Source organism: Canis lupus, chromosome 28 (genome assembly GCF_048164855.1).
Source record: "Canis lupus baileyi chromosome 28, mCanLup2.hap1, whole genome shotgun sequence".
NCBI lineage: Eukaryota > Metazoa > Chordata > Mammalia > Carnivora > Canidae > Canis > Canis lupus.
This window is the reverse complement of record NC_132865.1, coordinates 6,293,832-6,314,536: the sequence shown is the minus strand read 5'-3', so window position 1 is coordinate 6,314,536 and position 20,705 is coordinate 6,293,832. Positions and strand designations below refer to the sequence as shown.

Sequence of the window (20,705 nt, the reverse complement as noted above, 5' to 3'; positions counted from 1 at the left end):
TTTGTGTGTGTGTGTATGTCTTTTTTTTTTTAATTTTTTTAAATTTATTTATGATAGGCAAACAGTGAGAGAGAGAGAGGCAGAGACACAGGCAGAGGGAGAAGCAGGCTCCATACACCGGGAGCCTGACGTGGGATTTGATCCTGGGTCTCCAGGATCGCGCCCTGGGCCAAAGGCAGGCGCTAAACCGCTGCGCCACACAGGGATCCCGTCTTTTTTTTTTTTTAATTGGAGTTCAATTTGCCAACATATAGCATAACACCCAGTGCTCATACCATCAAGTGCCCCCCCCCAGTGCCCATCACCCAGTCACCCCCACTCCCAATATTTTAAATTTTCACTTCGACAGATAAGAAACTATGGTTTGTTAAGTACCTAATAAGCATTAACTCTCTTTGTTAAGACTGATAGTTGACATATTTTTTTTTTTTGAGAGAGAGAGAGAGAGAGAAGTGAGAGAGAGAATCTTAAGCAGGCTCCATCTCACAACCCTGAGATCATGACCTGAGCAGAAACCAAACATCAGATTGAATTCAACTGACCCACCCAGGTTTCCCTATAATTGACATAATATTTTTAAAGTGGTCTAGTGAAAAAAAAAGAAGGAACGGTAGTTCAGTTTAAGTCATGGTCACCTAGTTTACATGTGATACTTGGACACTTAGGGAGTCATGATGTTTTTACCTTTACTCAGCTTTCCCATGTATAAAACAGATTATATAATTGATTACTTACCCAAGATTTAGTAACGGAACAAACTGATAGATACAAAAGCTTCATGAAAAATATAAATTGCTTTACCAGTGTGCTTGTCCTTCTTCATTCATGTGAATAAACACATGGTAGCTTAGACAATTTAAAGAATTTGATGGAGATAATTTTCAGACCTTCAGAGTATCTAAGAGTCAGCGAGAGTCAGCAGCAGTCCCAGACAGCTTGAACCATATGAAGCCTGTGTACGGGAAAGGGAGGGAGTGACTGGTCACTGTTTAGGCAGATTAATCATGTAAAATGAGGGGAAAGAGGACAGTAACTAAGAAATGTCTCCAAAGGAAATTGTCAGTGGATGAGTGTCATTGGAAGTATCCCTAAGGTAATCTTATCAGCAGCTTTGTGTAGAGGAAGAGTAAATTGAACCAATTCACTGACTAAAGAAAGAATTAAAAAAGAGAGCATCCTTTTGGTCGGTTGATATAAAGAAATAGTTGACAGCTTGAACTAGGTAAAATACTTTATACCTTTCATATGCTGTTTTAATAAATTATCAGAAAATCCAAGGTTTTTAATGATCTTGCTTTGCTACCTCGTGTGTGAACTGTAAACACAAAAATCAATTTTAAAATATTCTTATTTTCAGTCCATTGATATTGTACTTGACCAGTCTCTTTTCCCTCATTCTCCATCATCAGTGCCCTTGGCTGTCCAATCTCATTTCCCTTTATAATCACCCCTTTTTGGGCTGTTTTTTTTTTTTTTTAAGATTTTATTTATTTATTCATGAGACAGAGAGAGAGAGAGAGAGAGAGAGGCAGAGACACAGGCAGAGGGAGAAGCAGGCTCCATGCAGGGAGCCCGACGTGGGACTCAATCCAAGGTCTCCAGGATCAGGCCCTGGGCTGAAGGCAGATGCTCAACCGCTGAGCCACCCGGGCATCCCATGGGCTGTTCTTTTACACGTCTTCTGACTAGAACCATTTATCTCTAAGCCATACAGAACCTTCATGCCCAACTCTAGTTCCACAACTCAATGAAAGATGCCTGTTCAGAGGCTATGATGGACACATTAGTATTTGAAAATATGCATGCTGCAGGTTGTTATTTTTCCATGTTGTAAGTCCGCTTTTCCCATCCTTCAAGATTGGAAATGCTTTCCCCTCACGGGAGACATTACTTCTATCCCACGTGCAAACCCTATAACCATGTCTCCATTCCTCTCTCTGCGAGTTCCTCACTCATTCCTAAGCACAGAGGTAATGCACTATTTATGACATGAAACATTCCTGAGACCCAAAAAAACAAGAGGAGTGGAGGGCACATTTAACACTTACACTTCTGTCAGTTATGTCTGTCATCTTCACTACTAGAAGAAAAGAAGACGACCACTCATTTTGACAAAATTGAGTAGTATGGAAGTAGTGCTCCTTGTTTCACGAGCAAGGAATAGTAGACCAAGAGTAGAATGTGGCTTTCCCATCTTTCAGTAGTATGAGTGCAAGTTAAATACAGTGTAGATTTTAAAGTATATTAGGACCATATGGGTGCATTTCTGTCAGTTGTACCCAGGCCTTCCTTAGAATAGTGGGCACATTTAAAGAATGTTTAAAAATACATTTCTAGTTATCAGTTGGAATTTATTAAGGTAGCATTCGTATCCTTTTTATTTTATTTTAATTTTTTTCATATCCTTTTTAAAATCACTTTTTGCTAGAGTTATCTTGCTAGGTTGTTGGAACATTTAAACCTCATTTGTTAAAATTTGTTGTAGCACCATATGTACCTTACTTTGGTGTATTATGAAGATAATATAAATGTAAGGCAATTTGGAAAATTTGAAAGGAATCTTTTTCTTTTAAACTATGTAATTGGAAATTTGTTGGAGAGGCAGTTTTACATACTGGTTAAGAGTGTAGGTTTTAGAATCACACTGCCTATTCTCATCCTGGTTATACCACTTAATATTCATGTGAACTTGGACAGTTTACTTCTCTGTGCCTCAGTGTCTTCTTCTGTAAATCAGAGATAATAGTAGAACCTCCTCCCGAAGATTGCTATGATGGTTAAGTGAACAAGTACCTGTAAAGTGTTAAGAACAGTGTCTGGCCCAGACTAGTGCTCAGTAAGTGTTAGCTTTTAAAGAAAATGTTGGGTGACTCCAAGATAAATGTATTTTTACTCCCTCTTTTATAAGGGGACCATAAAGTGTCTGAACTTGAGACCAGGACCTATAATTAAAATAGACTAGAAAAATCAGAGCCCTAATACCACTTATTGTAATTAAACTTGCAAGTTTTAATCTGTATGAAGGATGTGTCTATATTAAATGTTCAACTAAGGGGCAGCCTGAGGTTCAGCGGTTTAGCGCTGCCTTCGACCCCCAGGGCGTGATCCTGGAGACCCAGGATCGAGTTCCACATTGGGCTCTCTGCATGGAGCCTGCTTCTCCTTCTGCCTGTGTCTCTGAGTCTCTCTCTCTCTCTCTGTCTCTCATGAATAAATAAATAAAATATTTTTAAAAAATAAATAAATGTTCGACTGAAATGTCTTCACTTAGTAAATAATATATTTTTAAGAAGTTATTTTGTTTTTTTAAAACTATATAATCCTTTAACTTTTAGAGCACTGATGATTTTTAGATTTAAATTTAATCTGAGGTTCTATTGAAAAATGGCTAAGAGACAGGGTCCTCTGTGTCCTAATCCAAAAGACAGAGAAACGCAGTATTCTCTTCTTGCCATGATTGGCAATAAGATTAATTGCTGGCAAAAATGGAGTAATTAAAGCAAACAATAGCCCAGTCATATGTTTAGGAAGTATAAGGAGTTCAGTGTTCTTATGTGTAATGTATACTGCCTGGGGAGGCAAGAAATGAAGGTAGACGGTGTGGAGTTTACCCTCCGGAGATTAGTAAAGTTTAGTGGAAGGATCTTAAGAAGAGATACATTCTGAGTGGAGATTGAAGCGTGATTAACGACTGAGGGGAGAGCCCAGTGAAGAGAAGTATTAAAGGAAAAAGAAGGCAGAACCAATAAAAGGATGGTCTATTGCCAGGAGCTGTGAATCCGAAACTGGTGGAGGCTCTTAACCCTGGGTACTGATAGAGTTGATAAGTGATGTTGAGAGCCTAGGTCAAATTGCAGCTCCATCTTTCCAATGGCATTTACCCACAATTCATAACAGTGATAAAACCCCTTCCTTTTCAGAGTGGAGAGAGCAGTCCTGGTACTGAGGAGTTGAGGGTGGATATGTTGAGACAACATGGTGGCTAGGCATTAAGTGATTAATTCATATAATTGTCTAGGTGGTAAATTGGCAAGTTAGAGCTGGAGGGAATTATGAGCCTAAAGAATATGAGAGGAAAAACTAAGAATTTATAATGACGTCTCAAGGAGCACATGTAGTACGAGGGTATGAGAGAACTGGAAGGACAGGATCCAGAGAGGGAGGCACTGTATCAGTATTTTGGCATGATGGCAAAGCTTAGGTTGTGGCTCTTGGGTAGCAGTGAAAGTCGTTGGAGATGGGGAGATCATAGAAATTTGAGATTTCTAATCTTGTCCATCTGGTTGTTGAAATCTATCAAGATGATGACGGAAGTTGGGTTCGAACTGTGGCTACAGATACTTGTGTAGGTTCACGGCCAGGAGTGAAATTTCAGCAAAATTGGCAGACTAATTGGGAAGTCAAACATCAGCTGAAGTTCCAGATAGTAGTAAAAAAACTGGATATTATCAGTTTCAAAATAGTGTTTTTGCATGAGGATAAAAGAATAATAGGTAGAATCAATAGCAACAATTAATTGAGTAATTCTTGGAATCTAATGACTTTTGCTAAACTATCCCTGTCTTCCTATTTTATGGATGTTAAATCCTCGGCCCAGAGCAGGGAAGTGACTTGGTCAAGGTCACATAGCTGTACAACTAAAAAGTAGAATCAATATTGAGGCCCAGATATTTTTATACTGTTCTACCTCTGTTGGTTATTGAACTAAAATTGTTTATTATTTTAGTATGCATAGCTTGGGCTGAAACTAGATTTTAGAACTTTTGAGTCTTGAAATCGGACATAATCTTACATTTTATTATTTTTAATAGACAATGTGATCTTTAAGAAAAATTTTATTTTTACGTGATCTCTATACCCAACATGGGGCTTGAACTTAACAACCAGAGATCAAGAGTCACATGCTCCACCGACTGAGCCAGCCAGGTGCCTCTAGACAACGTAATTTTTAGTGTTTCTTTGTTACTATTTTTTCCCATTTTGAAGTAATGAAGGACAGGCTGTTGCCCCATTTCTCCATTTATCTGACCTGAATAAATAACAGATTCATTTCTGCTTGTCTGCACTGGGATGTTAGAAATTTGTCATTTCCAAACCTCTTCTATAGGAAGTTATGCTAATTTAAAGAATTGGCCTTTTTGCAAAAAGAAAAATATATCAATGACTGACCCTGGGAATCTGAGATTTCTTTATTTTTGAGCTCTTAACCCCATTGTTCATTTTTTTTCTTAAAGATTTACATTCATTTATTTTAGGGAGAAAGTGAATGCAAGTGGGGGTAGGGGCAAGAGAGGGAGAGAAATCCTCAAGCGGACTCTATGCTGAGCATGGAGCCCAACATGGGGCTCGATCCCAGGACCCCGAGATCATGACCTGCAATGAAATCAAGAGTCCGACACTTAACCAACTGAGCCGCCCAGGTGCCCCACCACTGTTCATTCTTTAAAGTCCAGTTTAAATACCCTGTAGCATTAACCCCTACTAATACTCTGCAGCATTAACCCAGTTGGAATAGTACGGTTTTAAAATTTTACCTCCTTCTTACATTCAGAAAATTAAAGGCAGCACTGTCTCATTCTAAGCAGTGGGTGACCCAGATCTTCTAGGTTGAGAAAAATAAAACCTAAAGGAGAGAAAAGAGGACAGTATCTTCCATTTTCATTATCTGAATTATATAAAATGGCTTAATTCCTCCTCTCCCACCCGTGAATAAACATTTGTTTACTCCAAATCAGAAGTTAGAGCACTTTCTACTGCAGTATTTGCTTTGTATAAGTAATTATCACTTTTTTAAGTAGTTTTTATGATTTTGCTTGCAAGAATGATGCAGTTAGCTTCTGGTGTCAATGTACTGTAATTGTGTACACGATTGTTCTACATCCCTCCTTTTTCATAGAGTGATTTTGGAAGCAAAGTAATTTTCAGAGCTCTGAAAGAGGCAGAGTTTGATCTACCAAAAGAGTTACCATAATGACTAACATAACTATTCTTATTTCTCATACCCTCAAAACGGCACTCCTGCCCCCTTTTTCATCTCTGTGTTGGCCGGGATGTGCTGAGTTTTGTTACGACTTTGGAAAACGCAGAGGGGAAGAGAAACTAAATATTTTTGGAGGAGGAATAATGTATCTGAATATTCTTTGAATTATTTTTATTGTCTTTCAACCTTGTAGCTCTTTAAGTTCCTTAAAGTATGTACTGTTTGATAAAACATGTAAGTATAGCTTCATCCTTTTGCAAGTATTAAACTTGCAGTATTTTCTAGTGTAGTGGCTAAATAAGAACTAGAAAACCACTGATTTCTTAGCAGCTAAAGATTATTATTTTAAACTTTGACTCATTCAGTCATTTTATTGAGAACCTATTATATCCTAAGCACTGTTGATTACTGTATGTTTGATGTCACTTTTTAATGTGGTTTTATACCGTCAGTTATTTTCAAAAGCAATTTGGAAAACAAAAAAAGGAAATATTTACTGACACATTTACTGTTTCTGACAGCCATTATTTCATCTGAAGATTTAAGTTTCCATTTTTAGTATCACTTTGCTTTCATCTGAATAACTTATTTCAATATTTCTGTAGTGCACGTCTACTGGCATTGAATTCTTGTAGCTTTTGTTTGTCAGAAAATACCACGTTTATTTTTAAAGAGTATTTTTGCTGTATACTGAAAACAGGGTTAACTCTTTTTTTCACTCAGCACCTTAAAGATACTCCCTTTTTCTCTAGCTAACCTTGTTTCTGATGATGTCAGTGAATATCTTCCATACCTGTTCCCTTATTTATGTTGTTTCCTGTTTCCTCTGGTTGCTATTAAGATTTCTCTTTGAGGCGCCTGGCTGGCTCAGTTCATAGACCAGGTGACTCATGATCTCAGGCTTGTAAGTTTGAGCCCCACGTTGGGTGTAGAGATTCCTTAAAAATAACATGTTGAAAAAAGAAATTTTCTCTTTGTCACTGGTTTTGAGTGACTGATTATGATGTGCCCTGGTGTGGTTTTCTTTGTATTTATCCGACCTGGGATTTGTTTTGCTCCCTGGATCTATAGATTATCGTTTTTGCCAAATACAGAATATTTTCAGTCTTTATTTCTCCAAGTGATTTTTCTGCTCCTTCTTTCTGGGATACCAGTTGTACACATGTTAGTGTGCTAGATACTGTCCTACAACTCACTGAGGCTCTGGTTGTTTTTTTCCCCCTTTCCCAACTATTTTCCTTCCATTGTCATCCATTTTGAATGACAGCTGTTGCTATGTCTTCAAGAGTATGCATCTTTTCTTCTACAACTAAGCCCATTCATTTAATTTTTCATTTTAGATACCGTATTTTTTTGCTTTAGAATTTCTATTTGGTTTTATTTTTATATTTTTCAGTTTTCTTATTACACTCATTTTCCTTGAAATCTTTTAGCATATTTACAATATCATTTTAAAAGTCTTTGCTAATTCTGTCTTTTCTGTCATTTCTAGGCTCTATTAGCTGATTTTTCTCCCAGTTGTGTTTCTGTGTCTTTTTTGTGTAGCAGTTTTCGATTGCATGCTATGAATATTATGTTGTTGAATGTTGTGTGTGTGTGTGTATTAAAATTTTCCTTCGAAGTGTATTGAGTTTTATTTTAGCAAATAGTTAAGGTACTATGGATCAGCTCAATCACTTCAGTGTTCAACTTAACTTTCTTGAGTTAAGTTCAGCTTAACTCAAGAAAGTTAAGCTTTCTTTGGATGCATCTAGAGTAGCCTTTACTTTTGAGCTAATTTAACTCTCCTAAAGACATCACTGAGGCCTTTCTGAATTCTCCACTGCAAGTCCTGGATGTTCAGTGAAGCTGCTTAGAACTCACTTATCTCTCAGCCTATGTGAGCGCTGGGAATTGTTCAGGTTATAGCTCCTTCATGGTTCTTCACCTGGCCTAATGAAATCTCACCCTAAACACGTACAGCTTGATATTTGCCCAAAGACTCAATCTCTGCATACTTCTGTCCTTGGGGGAACTCTCCTCACAAATTCCAACTTCCTCAGTCTCCCCAAACTCTGATCTCTTTCTTCACCTCTGAGAATGCTGTGTTTGGCTTGTATTTCTCCTCCCTATCTCACAGTTTATATAGTGATTTATATCATATATATATATATATATATATATATATATATATATATAGTGATTTATATCATATATATGATATATATATATCATATAAGATGTGCATGTTTGTAGAATGCACCATAGTATATTTATAGTGTGTATATGTATAGTACCTTTAGGCAAAAAGGCGATCTTAGGGCTCATTTCATTTTTCTTCTCTTAGGGATCATCCTTTCCCTGCCTACTGTACAGTATCTGGGAATAGTTGTATCATACAATTATATTTCTTACACAGTTTTCTTGATGTTTATAGGAGGAGGGCAAGTCCATTGTGGCTCAAAGTCAAGTCCCTGCTAATATAGTTTTGATTCTAATTTATTCTTATTTAACTGGGTGCTTAGTTAATAGAAATCCCATCCAGCTGATTATGTGGGGGTGATAGGGCCATGCCTCTGAGTTTTGGGTCACCATCTTGACTCACTTGGCATAGAATTTCAAGTCAGCACAGACTGGAACCGTCTTGAATGACAGGAAGATTACTCAAAAGATGTAGCAATTTTATTAGATTACTCTCTCATTAATGTAGGACTACTGAAGCTTTAAAAATGCTACATTTTTGTTATATCTTCTTGAACCAGATCCCATTCCTATAAATCATGTTTTCCTGATGTGAATTGACTTAGCTGTATTGTTAATTACTATATCCTTTTCAAATTTCAGGAGCAGCATTTCTTGCTATCACAACCATCTTTGCAGAGAGTGGGTCAGGTTTTGTAGTACCAAGTGCTTCTGCCAAAGCAGGAGTGGAAGCCATGAACAAGTGAGTACCACTGTGTTAATGCTATCCCTGAAGAGAAATGATGTACTTTGTTTGTTTATGGGGCTAAATTTCTCCTTTCTAGTCTCCATCCAGAGAAAAGTAAAACAAAGTTTAACTTGGATTCACTTGGAAACAGAAGTTCTGTCTCTTGGATGAGTCCTGTCTATATCAGCACTGCCCAATAAACTTTCTGCAGTGATGGAAATCCTTTATAAATCTGCACTATCCAGTAGCCACATACGAAACCCTTGAATTGTGGCTACTGTCACTGAAAAACTAAATTTTATTTAATTTTAATTATTTTAAAATTAAGATTAGATAGCTACATATCTAATGGCTGCCATATTGGATAGCACAGGACAATAACCTTTTTGCTCTCCCATATATCTTTATCAGTGCTGTTTCTGATCTCTGTTACACACACCTTCATCCTTTTATTATACCTGCTGTGCAAGATTAATAGGACTAACATAAACCAGTGACCACTTGCCAGATCTCGTGGCCTTTTCTCAGCAGCATATGATTGTTTTTTGAATCTGTTCCCCATTGGGCTTTTCCACTGCCTTTGTTGTAAAGTATGTTGTCATCATGGCTTACCATAATAATCTTAGAATGTGTTTCTCTGCTACCAGTCTCTTCCCTCTTTATTTTTTATTCTTATTCCCACCAGAATCATCTTTCTAAAAAATATAGGTCTGCTTATGATACTCCCTAGCTAAAACGTTAGATCATTTTTTCATTACTCTTTGGAATAAAAGCCAAAAACTCAATGTGGTATTCTAAAGAAATTTGTCCCTGCCCTTTGTTTATTGATTAATTGGATAAATGTTTAATAGTGTTCCTTTTGTGTGCCTGGCACTGTGCTAGGTTCCAGAGATAGGACAGTGATAGAGGTAGGGTAGTTCTCATCCTTACCTGAGTATATAGACTTATACCATTTTTTTTCTTGTGTTTTAATCTCCATTGAACTGCTCTGTATTTCTTTAAATCTGCCATGCATTTTCATCTCTCTGTGTCTGTGCTATGCTGCTGTTGCTATGATATTTTCCCTACTTTCAAGGCTGTCATCATATCACATCCTCTAGGATGTTTTCTCTCATTTCTTATTCTCTGCTCTGTGCACCCTTCAAACTTTGTCCATTCCAATCTGGCCATCCATTGTTATAGATTCTAAAAGGAAGGTCATGTACCTATATGGTAGGGGGACAGAGAAGGACATGCAAGACTGCTTTCAAACATATTGTTAAAGCTTATGTGACCTCCCGACTAGAATGTGAGTTCTGTGAGGGAGGCACCATACCTTGTTCATCTCAGTATGCTTATTTCTCAGCAGGAAAAATAAGCTCAGTGTTTGCCGCACTTCATCAAGAGAAAGAAGTGTTCTCTTCTTTCATTAGTCGCAAAGTACTTTGTGACATTGAAATCAATAGTACACATTTGTTTGAGATAAGAAGACATATTACTGTACTTAGAGATTGAATCTTAGTGGGAATAGAGGTAATTACCTTTTTTAAGGTCAGATGGGATTGGAAATAAGGAATTAGAACTTGACTATTTTGGCATCATTTGTACAGTATCAATATTTGTCTTGTTTGGGATCTTTGATCTTGTTAGAGGTTTCAATTTCGTGTCCTTTAGGGACTGTGATTCTGTGCTGCTGCTTTTACTGCATAGCCTATATTGCATGGACTAGATACTCAGTAGATGTGTACTTCCTCTCCAGCCTGAGTTCTGTCAGTCCTCTTCTCATACTTTATAGTACACAGTCCTACTGGATACGGTCTCATAGGTCCCCAGATATTACATGTTGTTTGTGCCCTCATCTTTTACTCATACTGGTTTTTCTCCATCCTACACCCTGTTATCTCTCATCCTCTTTTTCCTCCCCCTTGCCTCCCACAATAAACTCCTAATCCTTATTCAAGGGTCAACTCAAATATCATCTCCTCCAGGAAGCCTTCCCTCTCATTCTCAGTAGACTTAGGTACTTCTTCCTGTAAGCAGCCGTGGCACACATCACACAACTCCCAGCAGAGTAACTAGTTTATTATACAACTAAGCTGACCTCCCTTGAGAGAGAAAGATTGCCCTCTTGAGAGCTGAGACTGCCTTCCTTTGCAGATAAATAATACAGGATCTGAACACATAGTAAGTACACAGTAACATCTGCTGATTTAACAACACTCATGGCTCACATATATCGGGTATATTGCGCTTAGCGCCGTAACATGCAGAAGAAGCTAATGAGGTGGATTTCTTATCATGTTACAGTTCTTCAGAATATAAGGTAATTTAATGAGAGCCTGGACTGGAAAAAGTGTATCTGGTTCCCCCTTTGAGCAGAGATAGGATGGTTATCTCTCTAGGCAGGTTTCCTTAATGGCTGCTCAGTTTTTTCACAGGATGCTATAAACTGTGCTCAGCTCATAATTCTGTTAAGACATAAAGTTGCTACTTCCCTAGCAGCTTGGAGGAGGTGCACCACAAGTACATGTCCGGTAGGTATGGTCATGAATTCAGTCAAAAGCACCAGTGAGGAAAGCAGTTTTTATGTATGATTTGCCTAAAAGAGACGCAGTCCATCCATTCTCTAAAATGCACCCATGGATTACGACGAATTAATGGACTCTACTTGGAGCACTTGCCCTTATCCTATGGAATGAGTTTTGCTGAATAGGCCTTTAAAGTGATTTTGTCAGACCATGTTAATTGATTCCTTATAATTTCATAAGGTTTATGTCTTTGTATCTATTGCCCAATACAGTATTGTGTTACTGTATTACACAGTTTTCTTTTCTTTTTTTTTTTAATTTTTATTTATTTATGATAGTCAGAGAGAGAGAGGCAGAGACACAGGCAGAGGGAGAAGCAGGCTCCATGCACCGGGAGCCCGAAGTGGGATTCGATCTTGGATCTCCAGGATCACGCCCTGGGCCAAAGGCAGGCGCCAAACCACTGCGCCACCCAGGGATCCCTACACAGTTTTCATCTTAGAAGTCTTTTTGTGGGGCGCCTGGGGGGCTCAGTTCAGCATCTGCCTTCAGCTCAGGTCATGATCTCAGAGTCCTGGGATCCAGCCCTGTGTCCTGCTCCCTGCTCAGTGGGGAGCCTGCTTCTCCCTCTCGTTCTGCAGCTCCCCCTGCTTGTGGTCTCCCACTCTCTCTCTCAAATAAATAAATAAAATCTTAAAAAAAAAAAAAAAGAACCCTCAAGAAAAAAAAAAAAAAGTCTTCTTGAAAGAAATATTTTTCTGACTTTTTTTTTTTTTAATCAGGAACAATTGTGCTTTTCCTGAGAAATTAGCTTGCCTTTTCCTTATAGGTACTGCCAAGTGTGTAACTGCTTAGGCTTACCTTTTTTGCACGATGTCTTGGAAAGATGGATGTAATTTTGTGACCCACCTATTGTGATTATATAGAATGCCATAAAACATGCAGGCATTCGCTCCATTCTTGGCTCCTTTATCTTTATCTGTTTTTCTCTTCCTTTCTCCTTTCCTGCTTCCCTTTTTCTGTCCCTCTCTCTTTGTTTCCTTTACACGATTTTATCTTCCTCATTTGCATTATATGTATTTTTTTAAAGTTCTTGCCTTAAGTTGGTTTTTAAAACCAGATTCAGTATATATACACAGAAATGTGCATATGAATATAAATTCCTACAACCAGTTTAGATAATAAAAGTTAGACCTGTCTATCAAGTGGGCTTTTAAAATCGATTGCTTCAAGTTTCCATGTTTGCTGTTATTGTTGTATTTTGCTTCATGGCATTTAGTAAGATTTTGTTAGATTCCTATTTCCCTTCGAGTGCAGTTCAGCAATTGTATTAAAGCCTCGTTAAACATGGATGTGTTTAATATTTTATATCTATGTAATCCATCTCTTATTTAAAAGCACTCAAGATGTTGCAAACATTGTAATCCAATGTACTATATATAAGTGAAGCTACATCAGACTTTGTACATGTTGGACTGAACTCCAGAAAATATGGGGGAGGAGCATGCATGCGTCTCTCACTTCTTTATGATACTTACTCTAATAATATATTTTGATATTGGACTTCGTTCTGAAATGCAAGTGGTAGGTAGTAGAGCATTGTGATTAAGGACTCTAAGATGTAAATAGTCGATATTACAGCTTAGTGATTAAAGGCACACACTAGAATAGAGCTGGACCACTTGAGGTCAATTCACTAGTTATATGACTCAAAGCAAGTGATTTAACCTCTCTGTGCCTCAGTTTTCTTGCTTGTAACATGGGGAATAATAATAATAATAATACCTACCGGTTGGGATTGTTTATGATATGTAGTAAGCATGCCGTGAGTCTGGGTTGGTAGTATTTTTAACATATAGTATGATATTTTAGAATCTTTGACGCTTATTTTAATTTTTAGGTCTCTTGCAGCTGAATGGGGTAAATACGGAATGCGATTTAACGTGATTCAACCAGGGCCTATAAAAACAAAAGTAAGTTTTAATTTGCCTATTATCTCGTAAATGATTAAGGAAGGAAATACTGATAGAAATATTCTGATTGGTGTGTGCAGGACTTGTACAGAGATGCCTGAGTTTGGGGCTCTAGGGGTAGGGAAGAGGGTTTTGCCATTATCCAATATAAATAAAGAGGTGGGCAGGAATACAACAGCTATGTAATTTCTTGGTAAGACCTATTTCAGCATCTTAGTCTTCTGGGATCTTTTGTGCCATCCATTTTGGTATTTTGTCTGATTTGCTTTGGTGATCTGTTATTAACCTATATTTCTTAATCTTCACCAATTTTGTGGATTCTTACTTTGACTGACATCTTTTTTTTTAGTTCATGGAAATTTTTATTTTGAAAAGTGTTCTAGAAAGTTATCATACAGGCTTGGTCTTGCTATAGGTAGCATTTTCTTTGACTCACGTCTGTTCCTTTCACTTTCAAACACTCTATTATGCATGTCATTTAACTCCCATGTCTCTCTGATGACAAGTCTTTCTTTTTTTTCTTTTTTTTAACTGATGACAAGTCTTTCTGATGGCATGGATTTCTCCTATAATCAATAATCCTTACAGATACTCATTGCAACTCATAATGATCACTAACGTTACAGTCAGAAGGCCCCCAGGCTCTGTGTTCTCTCAGCCCCAGACAGCTTCACTATCACTTTTTGTTTTCACATAAAGCAAGAATTTACAATCCCAACTGACATGTAGCTCTGGAGGCCTAGGTGACATATGATAACTTGTTTCGGTTGTATAAATAGGTTCAAAAATAATGATAAGGAGCATTTAGATTGTAGGTAGTTCTGGATATTAAATATCAATATGGACATGGCTGTATTAGTTTATTTAGCAGTTTAAAAGTAGAAAATGGAAAGAACTACATGAGTGAGTGAAACTTGATTATCTTGTTTGACCACAATAATAAAAAATCTAATTTAATTAATGGAAAAATAACTGAAAAGCAAACATTAAAACACGTGATTCAGGGCAGCACTGTGCTGAGCACTGTCTGAAGAGAACCCTAGAGTCACAGAAGCTCTTCTTTAGGACCTCAATCTCTCGGAAAGATCACCTGCATTTTATTTATTTATTTATTTATTTATTTATTTATTTATTTATTTATTTATTTATTTATTTATCGTATATTTATTGAGAGACTATTGTGTGCTAAGGTACCGAGAAAGATACAAAAACATGTGTGAGAGAGTACTTGCCATCAAGGGGCTTATAGTGTAGCAGTAGAGGTATAAGTTGTACACGAATAAGAAGCAGGTAGCTTTAAAGAGATGAAAAGAAAATTGAAGTGTAAAAACTGCATAGCAAACCCGATAGAGCCAGGATTGGGACCTGTTGCTACCCTTTGTCTCTGCTGATTCATACCTGCCCAGGGAGGGCTGGAGGGCATATGAGGAGCCTCCTGAGAGCTTGCTCTGTCTCATACCTGTTTTAGTGAAGAAAACCGTCACCTAGACTTCCAGGCACTGGCACAGAGAAATCCAGTCCTTTTTCTTTCTTTTTTTTTTTTCCTGTAATCAGTGCACGTGCGTAACTTCATCTTGGTCTGCACCTTCACATCATTAACAGAAGCCAGACATTGTTTGGCAAATTTAGTTACAGGTTTTTTGTTTTTTCTCTAGGATCCACTTGAATTTAATTTTCTTACACAAATGTTTTCTTCCTTTCCAATTATTTTGGGAAGAAAGGAGAAGAAAAGGAATTTCCTTTTAAAGGTTCCCTACTTGAGTCACTTTTCCATGATTATTATTTTTTAAGATTTTATTTATTTATTCATGAGAGACCCAGAGAGAGAAGCAGAGGCACAGGCAGAGGGAAAAGCAGGCTCCATGGAGGGAGCCCGATGTGGGACTCGATCTCCAGACCCCAGGATCACGCCTTGGGCCGAAGGCAGGTGCTCAACCACTGAGCCACCCAGGCGTCTGACTTTTCCGTGATTATTAAATCCAACAATGTTAGCACCACTATGTGCACCCCACAGAGCTCGTAAGGACTTCAGAATACTTTCATATGTATTTTCTCCTTTGATGCTTACAACAGTTTTGTGAGGTAGCTAAAGACAGGTATCCTCATTTTATAGATGAAGTTGTAAAAAGGGGAAAAGGTGATATTTTCTGGTGACTTTTTAGGTCAGTATTAGATGAAATGACCTGTTCTGAGCTCAAATGAATATGGAAGAATTTGGCAAAACTCTCTGTTGTTCCCAAGGCCTGAGGTATAAATGAGCGGCCACAGTAATATTCCATTTTATGCAGACTTGTTTCTTGAATTTTTTAAATGCAACCTATTTTCTTAATTTCCAAGGGTGCCTTTAGCCGTCTTGACCCAACTGGAACATTTGAGAAAGATATGATCGACCGAATTCCGTGCGGTCGGCTGGGAACTGTGGAAGAACTTGCGAACCTTGCCGCTTTCCTTTGTAGTGATTATGCTTCTTGGATCAATGGGGCAGTACGTACTGTTTCCTCTGGACTTCCTGGGGAGGTGGATCTGGGGTCGGAAGGCATATTGTGGAACCAGTCCTGGCAATACTGAGTGTAAATATGACTTAAAATACTTACTTAGCTGGAAACAGCAGAAAAATATTAATATAGATTATTTAGCCTGTGGAATTTATCCAATGATGAATTAATTTTATTAAATGCAAATTAGCAGACTTGCCTTTAAGATGATCTTAAATATTGGGTAGAATTTGAAATTGTGGAGTTGAGGGAAAGAGGATTCTAAATGAATGAATCCAATTAGGTTTAATCATCACTTTTGTCTTCAAAATTTGGGCTTTGATTGAATGTGCCAAGGAGATGTTCCATCCAATTAAGATGGGAAAATGCCCAATGGCTCAGAAGCTTTTTAAAAAGAGTTAGTGTCAAAAAAAAAAAAAAAAAAAAGGGTGTCAGAGGTTTTGCTATTTTTTTTTCCAGGTCATTAGATTTGACGGTGGAGAGGAAGTATTTATTTCAGGGGAATTCAACAGTCTGAGGAAGGTAATGCCATTTTGTGACTCTAATATTAGCAGCTAAGATACCAAGATTTTTAAAACATCCAAGAACCACATAAAATTGCCTTTTTCTATTTGTGTTAGGTCACCAAGGAGGAGTGGGACATAATAGAAGGACTCATCAGGAAGACAAAAGGCTCCTGAGAGGACTCTGGCCTTCATCTTGGTTATGATGGAAATGATACAATCTATGATCTTTTGAATTATTTTCAAGTCTAATAAATTGTTAAATAACAAACATGGACTGAGTGTGTATCATGTGCCAGGCCAGCGGTACGTAGACATTGTATATTCAAAGATACGTAAGGTGGGATAGTTTCCCTTCAATAATTTTTTTTAAGAATTGAAACAAGGCAAGTGAGAAAGGGCTTTAGTAGAGGTAAAGTGCTTGGAAGTGCAGAGAAAGAAATAGCTCTTATAACCTGGAACAATCAGGAGAATCTTGATGGTCAAAATAGCATTTGAGTTACCTGTTAAACCATGGCTATGGTGGTGGGGCCTAAAAAAAGGAAAGAAGAAAGGTATACAATGAATTTAATGGACTCTGATTTAATAGACCCTGCCTTTGCATTATATTTCCTTTTCACTGGACTTGTGAATTATCTTTATATAGCTCAGTATTAATTCAAACGAACTTTAGCCGGAACCTATTTTATAGTCTGGTATTTTATTTGGTACTGAGAATACAACATGAACAATCTACAGCCTTTGCCTTCTTGAAACATTATCTAGCAAGATAGAGAGACCTATAAATAATTATTTGTGATGCAATGTAATAAATATTATTCCAGCAGTGTTAAAGGTGTGGAGGAGGAAGTAATTCATTCCATCTCCAGAGTGTAGAGAAAGTGACACCTAGGAGATGGCATTAAAAGAAGAGATTTCTCTAGGTAGAGACGATGAACAAGCTTATAAAATATTTTTGTGTATAATTTCATTTCATTTCCTATTTGGCTTGACTAATTTGTCATCCTGGGAATCAAATGTATACAGCTATCATTTTGAGCTTATATTAAAAAAATTTTTAATTTTATTTTGCTTTCACAGGAATCGCTCATAAACATGCTCACTAGACTGTCCCCATTGCTCAAATTACCAAGAGGGGGGATCAACTTCTATCCTAGCTCCTCTGAATAGATCTGTAAAGGAATCTAGTTTTCCTGTTGAATCTATATGTTGTAAGCCCCACATGGAAACACTACATTCACAGTTAATTCTGTGCATAAATTACATTACATTGTGTACATAAGCGGGTAACATTGTAGGTTTGGAATAGTGGCCTTGACATTCTCCATTATACTGGGCTTTTCTTCACACTCTCACACTGCAGGCACCCATTCTGCATTTTATCCTTGATGTTAACCCTCATTTCTCCTTGTCTGCCTACATCTTCTTCAAATGATCAATAGCTCTTACAGTGTCGGGGAAAAATGCCAGTAATTACAAAAATGAGCTTGTATAAGTTTCATTGCTTCTTATTTTCCTCCTTATAAAACCCAGGATTTTAATATCTGCTTTGTGGGGTTCTTGTGAGGATTCAGGGAGGGGAAGCCAGTGAAAACCCTGTAAAATGTAAAATGTACATTCAAATGTACATTGAAAGGTGGGCCCTCCTGTCATTCTACCCTTTTCACTTTTAAGACTTGGTTATCATAGAAAACTTGAGAAATGAAGTGAATACAATTGAATAGAAAACATCAAAGACCAATTTCCTAAAGAAAATTTCTGTTAATATTTTGGTATACTTATTTTCAGCCTTTGGCTTTTTTATTCAATTTTATATTTTATGAAAGTAATTTGTTTATATAATTTTCACAGAAAGAGTACTACCGCTGTCCTCACTCTAAGCTCTCTTTCCATAGTGAGCGCTTTAGCTTTTTTGAGGTTTTTTTTTTTTTTTTTTTTTTCCACTGAGATGTAATCTGTCCCTCCACTAAATCTACCCATAAAACCATATCCCTAATTTGGGTTAAATTAATACTCAGTGTTTATATTTTTTAGAACTTTATAAATATCATTTTCCAATGTTTTTTTTCGACTTTCCTCTTTTTTTCCTAAGAGTTTAGACTGATAAATCAGATACTGTTTTCTCATAAATATGACTTTTTTGTATTTCATGGTTTACATATGTTCACTTAACTCTTTATTCTCAGAATTAGGTGGTTTTTATTTTCAGCATAACACGTAAAACTGTGATGAACATTTTTGTACATGAAACATTTTAGAATTGAATTTTTTCCTCTAACAGATTTCTGGAAGAAATTTTTTTTTTTTAAGATTTTATTTATTTATTCATGAGAGGCACAGAAAGAGAGGCAGTGACACAGGCAGAGGGAGAAGCAGGCTCTCTGCGGGGAGCCAGATGTAGGACTCGATCCCAGGACCCCAGGATCATGCCCGGAGCTGAAGGCAGATGCTCAACCACGGAGCCACCCCGGTTTCCCTCCGGGAGTAATATTACTAATCCAAGGTTATAAAGCTTTTAAAGACCCTTGATACACATTTCCAAATTGTTATGCCTAAGATTTGTATGGGTTTAGAACACTCTAAGCTGTGTGTGATAGTGTCAGTTCCAACAAAGACCTACCAACATGGGGTATTCTCATTTTCAAACTATTTACTAATTTCATAAGTAAAAAAATGATAGCTTCTCTTCAAGCATGTGTTTATTTATTGGTGATACTGAATACTTTTCTACACATGTGAATGTCCTATTCGCCTTTTTTTTTTTTTTTTTTTTTTACCTATTGGTGTCTTAATTGGATATTGTAAAAATGTTTCATCCAAGTTTTTAAATACATTTTTCTTTTATTAATCATCTCTTAAGAGTTTGCTTCATCATTATATATTTTTTCAAGAATTATTTATTTAAGAGAGAGAGTGCAAGGGGGAGGGGCAGAGAGAGAAGGAGAGAAAAACTTTGGCAAGACTTTCGTGCTGAGTGCGAGCCAGACTCTGGACTCAATCCTAGGACCTCGAGATGAGGACCTGACCCCAAACCAAGACAGACGCTTAACCGACTGTGCCACCCAGGTGCCCCCTGGTCATTACATTCTATTACAAATGATAAATGATGAAGAAAAGCTTGTGAGCATGGAAGAGGAGACCAGAAAAGAGAGATTATGAGGATATCAATTAATTGAAATTTCTTCCTAAGAAAGAAATGTTTTCAGGAAGTATGAAAAGGATGCTATTGATCAATAGTTCCTATATTTAATGACATACCACCTTGGGGCTGTAGCCAAATCAACGTTTCACTTTAAGAATGATGACTTTGTCATTCTACTTAGTACCTTCTTGAAGGGTCTTGCTTCCAATGCGCTAATGGAAGAATTAATAGTAAATTAAGTGAGAATTGTTGGTAACAAGATCATCAATCTTAGAATTAAATATGAAAACACCTCCAGGAAATGTTTCAGGTATGGAGTAACAGCTGTTGTTACATTGTTCTTGTGGAAAAAAACTAAAGTGGCAAGAATTTAAGTGAGACTTTGAATAATAGACTTTTAGAGCTGGGAAACCTTAGAAGATGCTTCTCAATCCCTTCATTTGATCGTTGAGGAAACCGAGCTCAGGGAAGTTATGACTTGCCCCAGGTCACTCCATTAGTCAAGGTCATTTCCTTCCCAATTTGGCCATTTCTTGGGATCATAATTTAAAACCAAGAGGCAATAGCAGGGTCTTTATGAGGTACGGTTCTTATTGCGAAAGCCTTCGAAGGGAAGCGCTTGTAAGTTTCTTTTGTTCTTGACCAATTTTATTATTTTGTTTATTGAACATAAAACTATTTATTAGGCTTCATCAGTTCATTCTCAACTTCAGTCCCTTTGCCTTGAATTTTCCTCTGAAGTCTTACATTTCTCAACTGTGAGGTCAAATAATCTTTATGTTTGGAGACAGAATGAATGGCGCTTAGTGTCAAATCTCAACTTAACCCTGGCAGAGGAGAGCTTGCCTGCTCCGCCCCAAACACGCCTTCCCCCGGCCCCAGGCTGTGCCTCAGCCGCTTTCCTTCTGTTTCTTGGGGTTGTTTGACCTAGAGCCTTTGCACTCCCTCCTTCTCTGTCCTAGGAATGCACTTTTCCTGATCTTTGTAGGGCCGGCTTCTTCAGAGAGGCTTCCCCAAATCCCTGCTCACACACCATCAATTTTTTAAGACTTTATTTGATGTGTGATCTCCTAACATCCACAAATCATCAGTGGTCACAAACTGAATACGCTTGTGTAACCACCACCCAGGGAAAAAAACAAAACCCCAGGAATCCAGAAGCCTTGCTCGTCTCCCATCGTGACTCCCCTCCTGTAA

The 20,705-nt window shown here is 37.4% G+C and overlaps 1 protein-coding gene across 3 annotated transcripts in view; it reads left to right on the top strand.

Moving 5' to 3' along the window:
- Nucleotides 1–16,637, top strand: part of DECR1 (2,4-dienoyl-CoA reductase 1) — a 45,991-nt gene extending 29,354 nt beyond the window's left edge. For all 3 annotated transcript variants that reach the window (XM_072803970.1, XM_072803971.1, XM_072803972.1), the window contains 5 exons: nt 8,804–8,903; nt 13,296–13,368; nt 15,706–15,852; nt 16,323–16,385; nt 16,484–16,637. In XM_072803970.1, the coding sequence (XP_072660071.1) occupies nt 8,804–8,903; nt 13,296–13,368; nt 15,706–15,852; nt 16,323–16,385; nt 16,484–16,543 (443 nt within the window). In that variant the 3' untranslated portion in view covers nt 16,544–16,637. The remainder of the gene's footprint in view (nt 1–8,803; nt 8,904–13,295; nt 13,369–15,705; nt 15,853–16,322; nt 16,386–16,483) is intronic.
- Nucleotides 16,638–20,705: the final 4,068 nt, after the last annotated feature.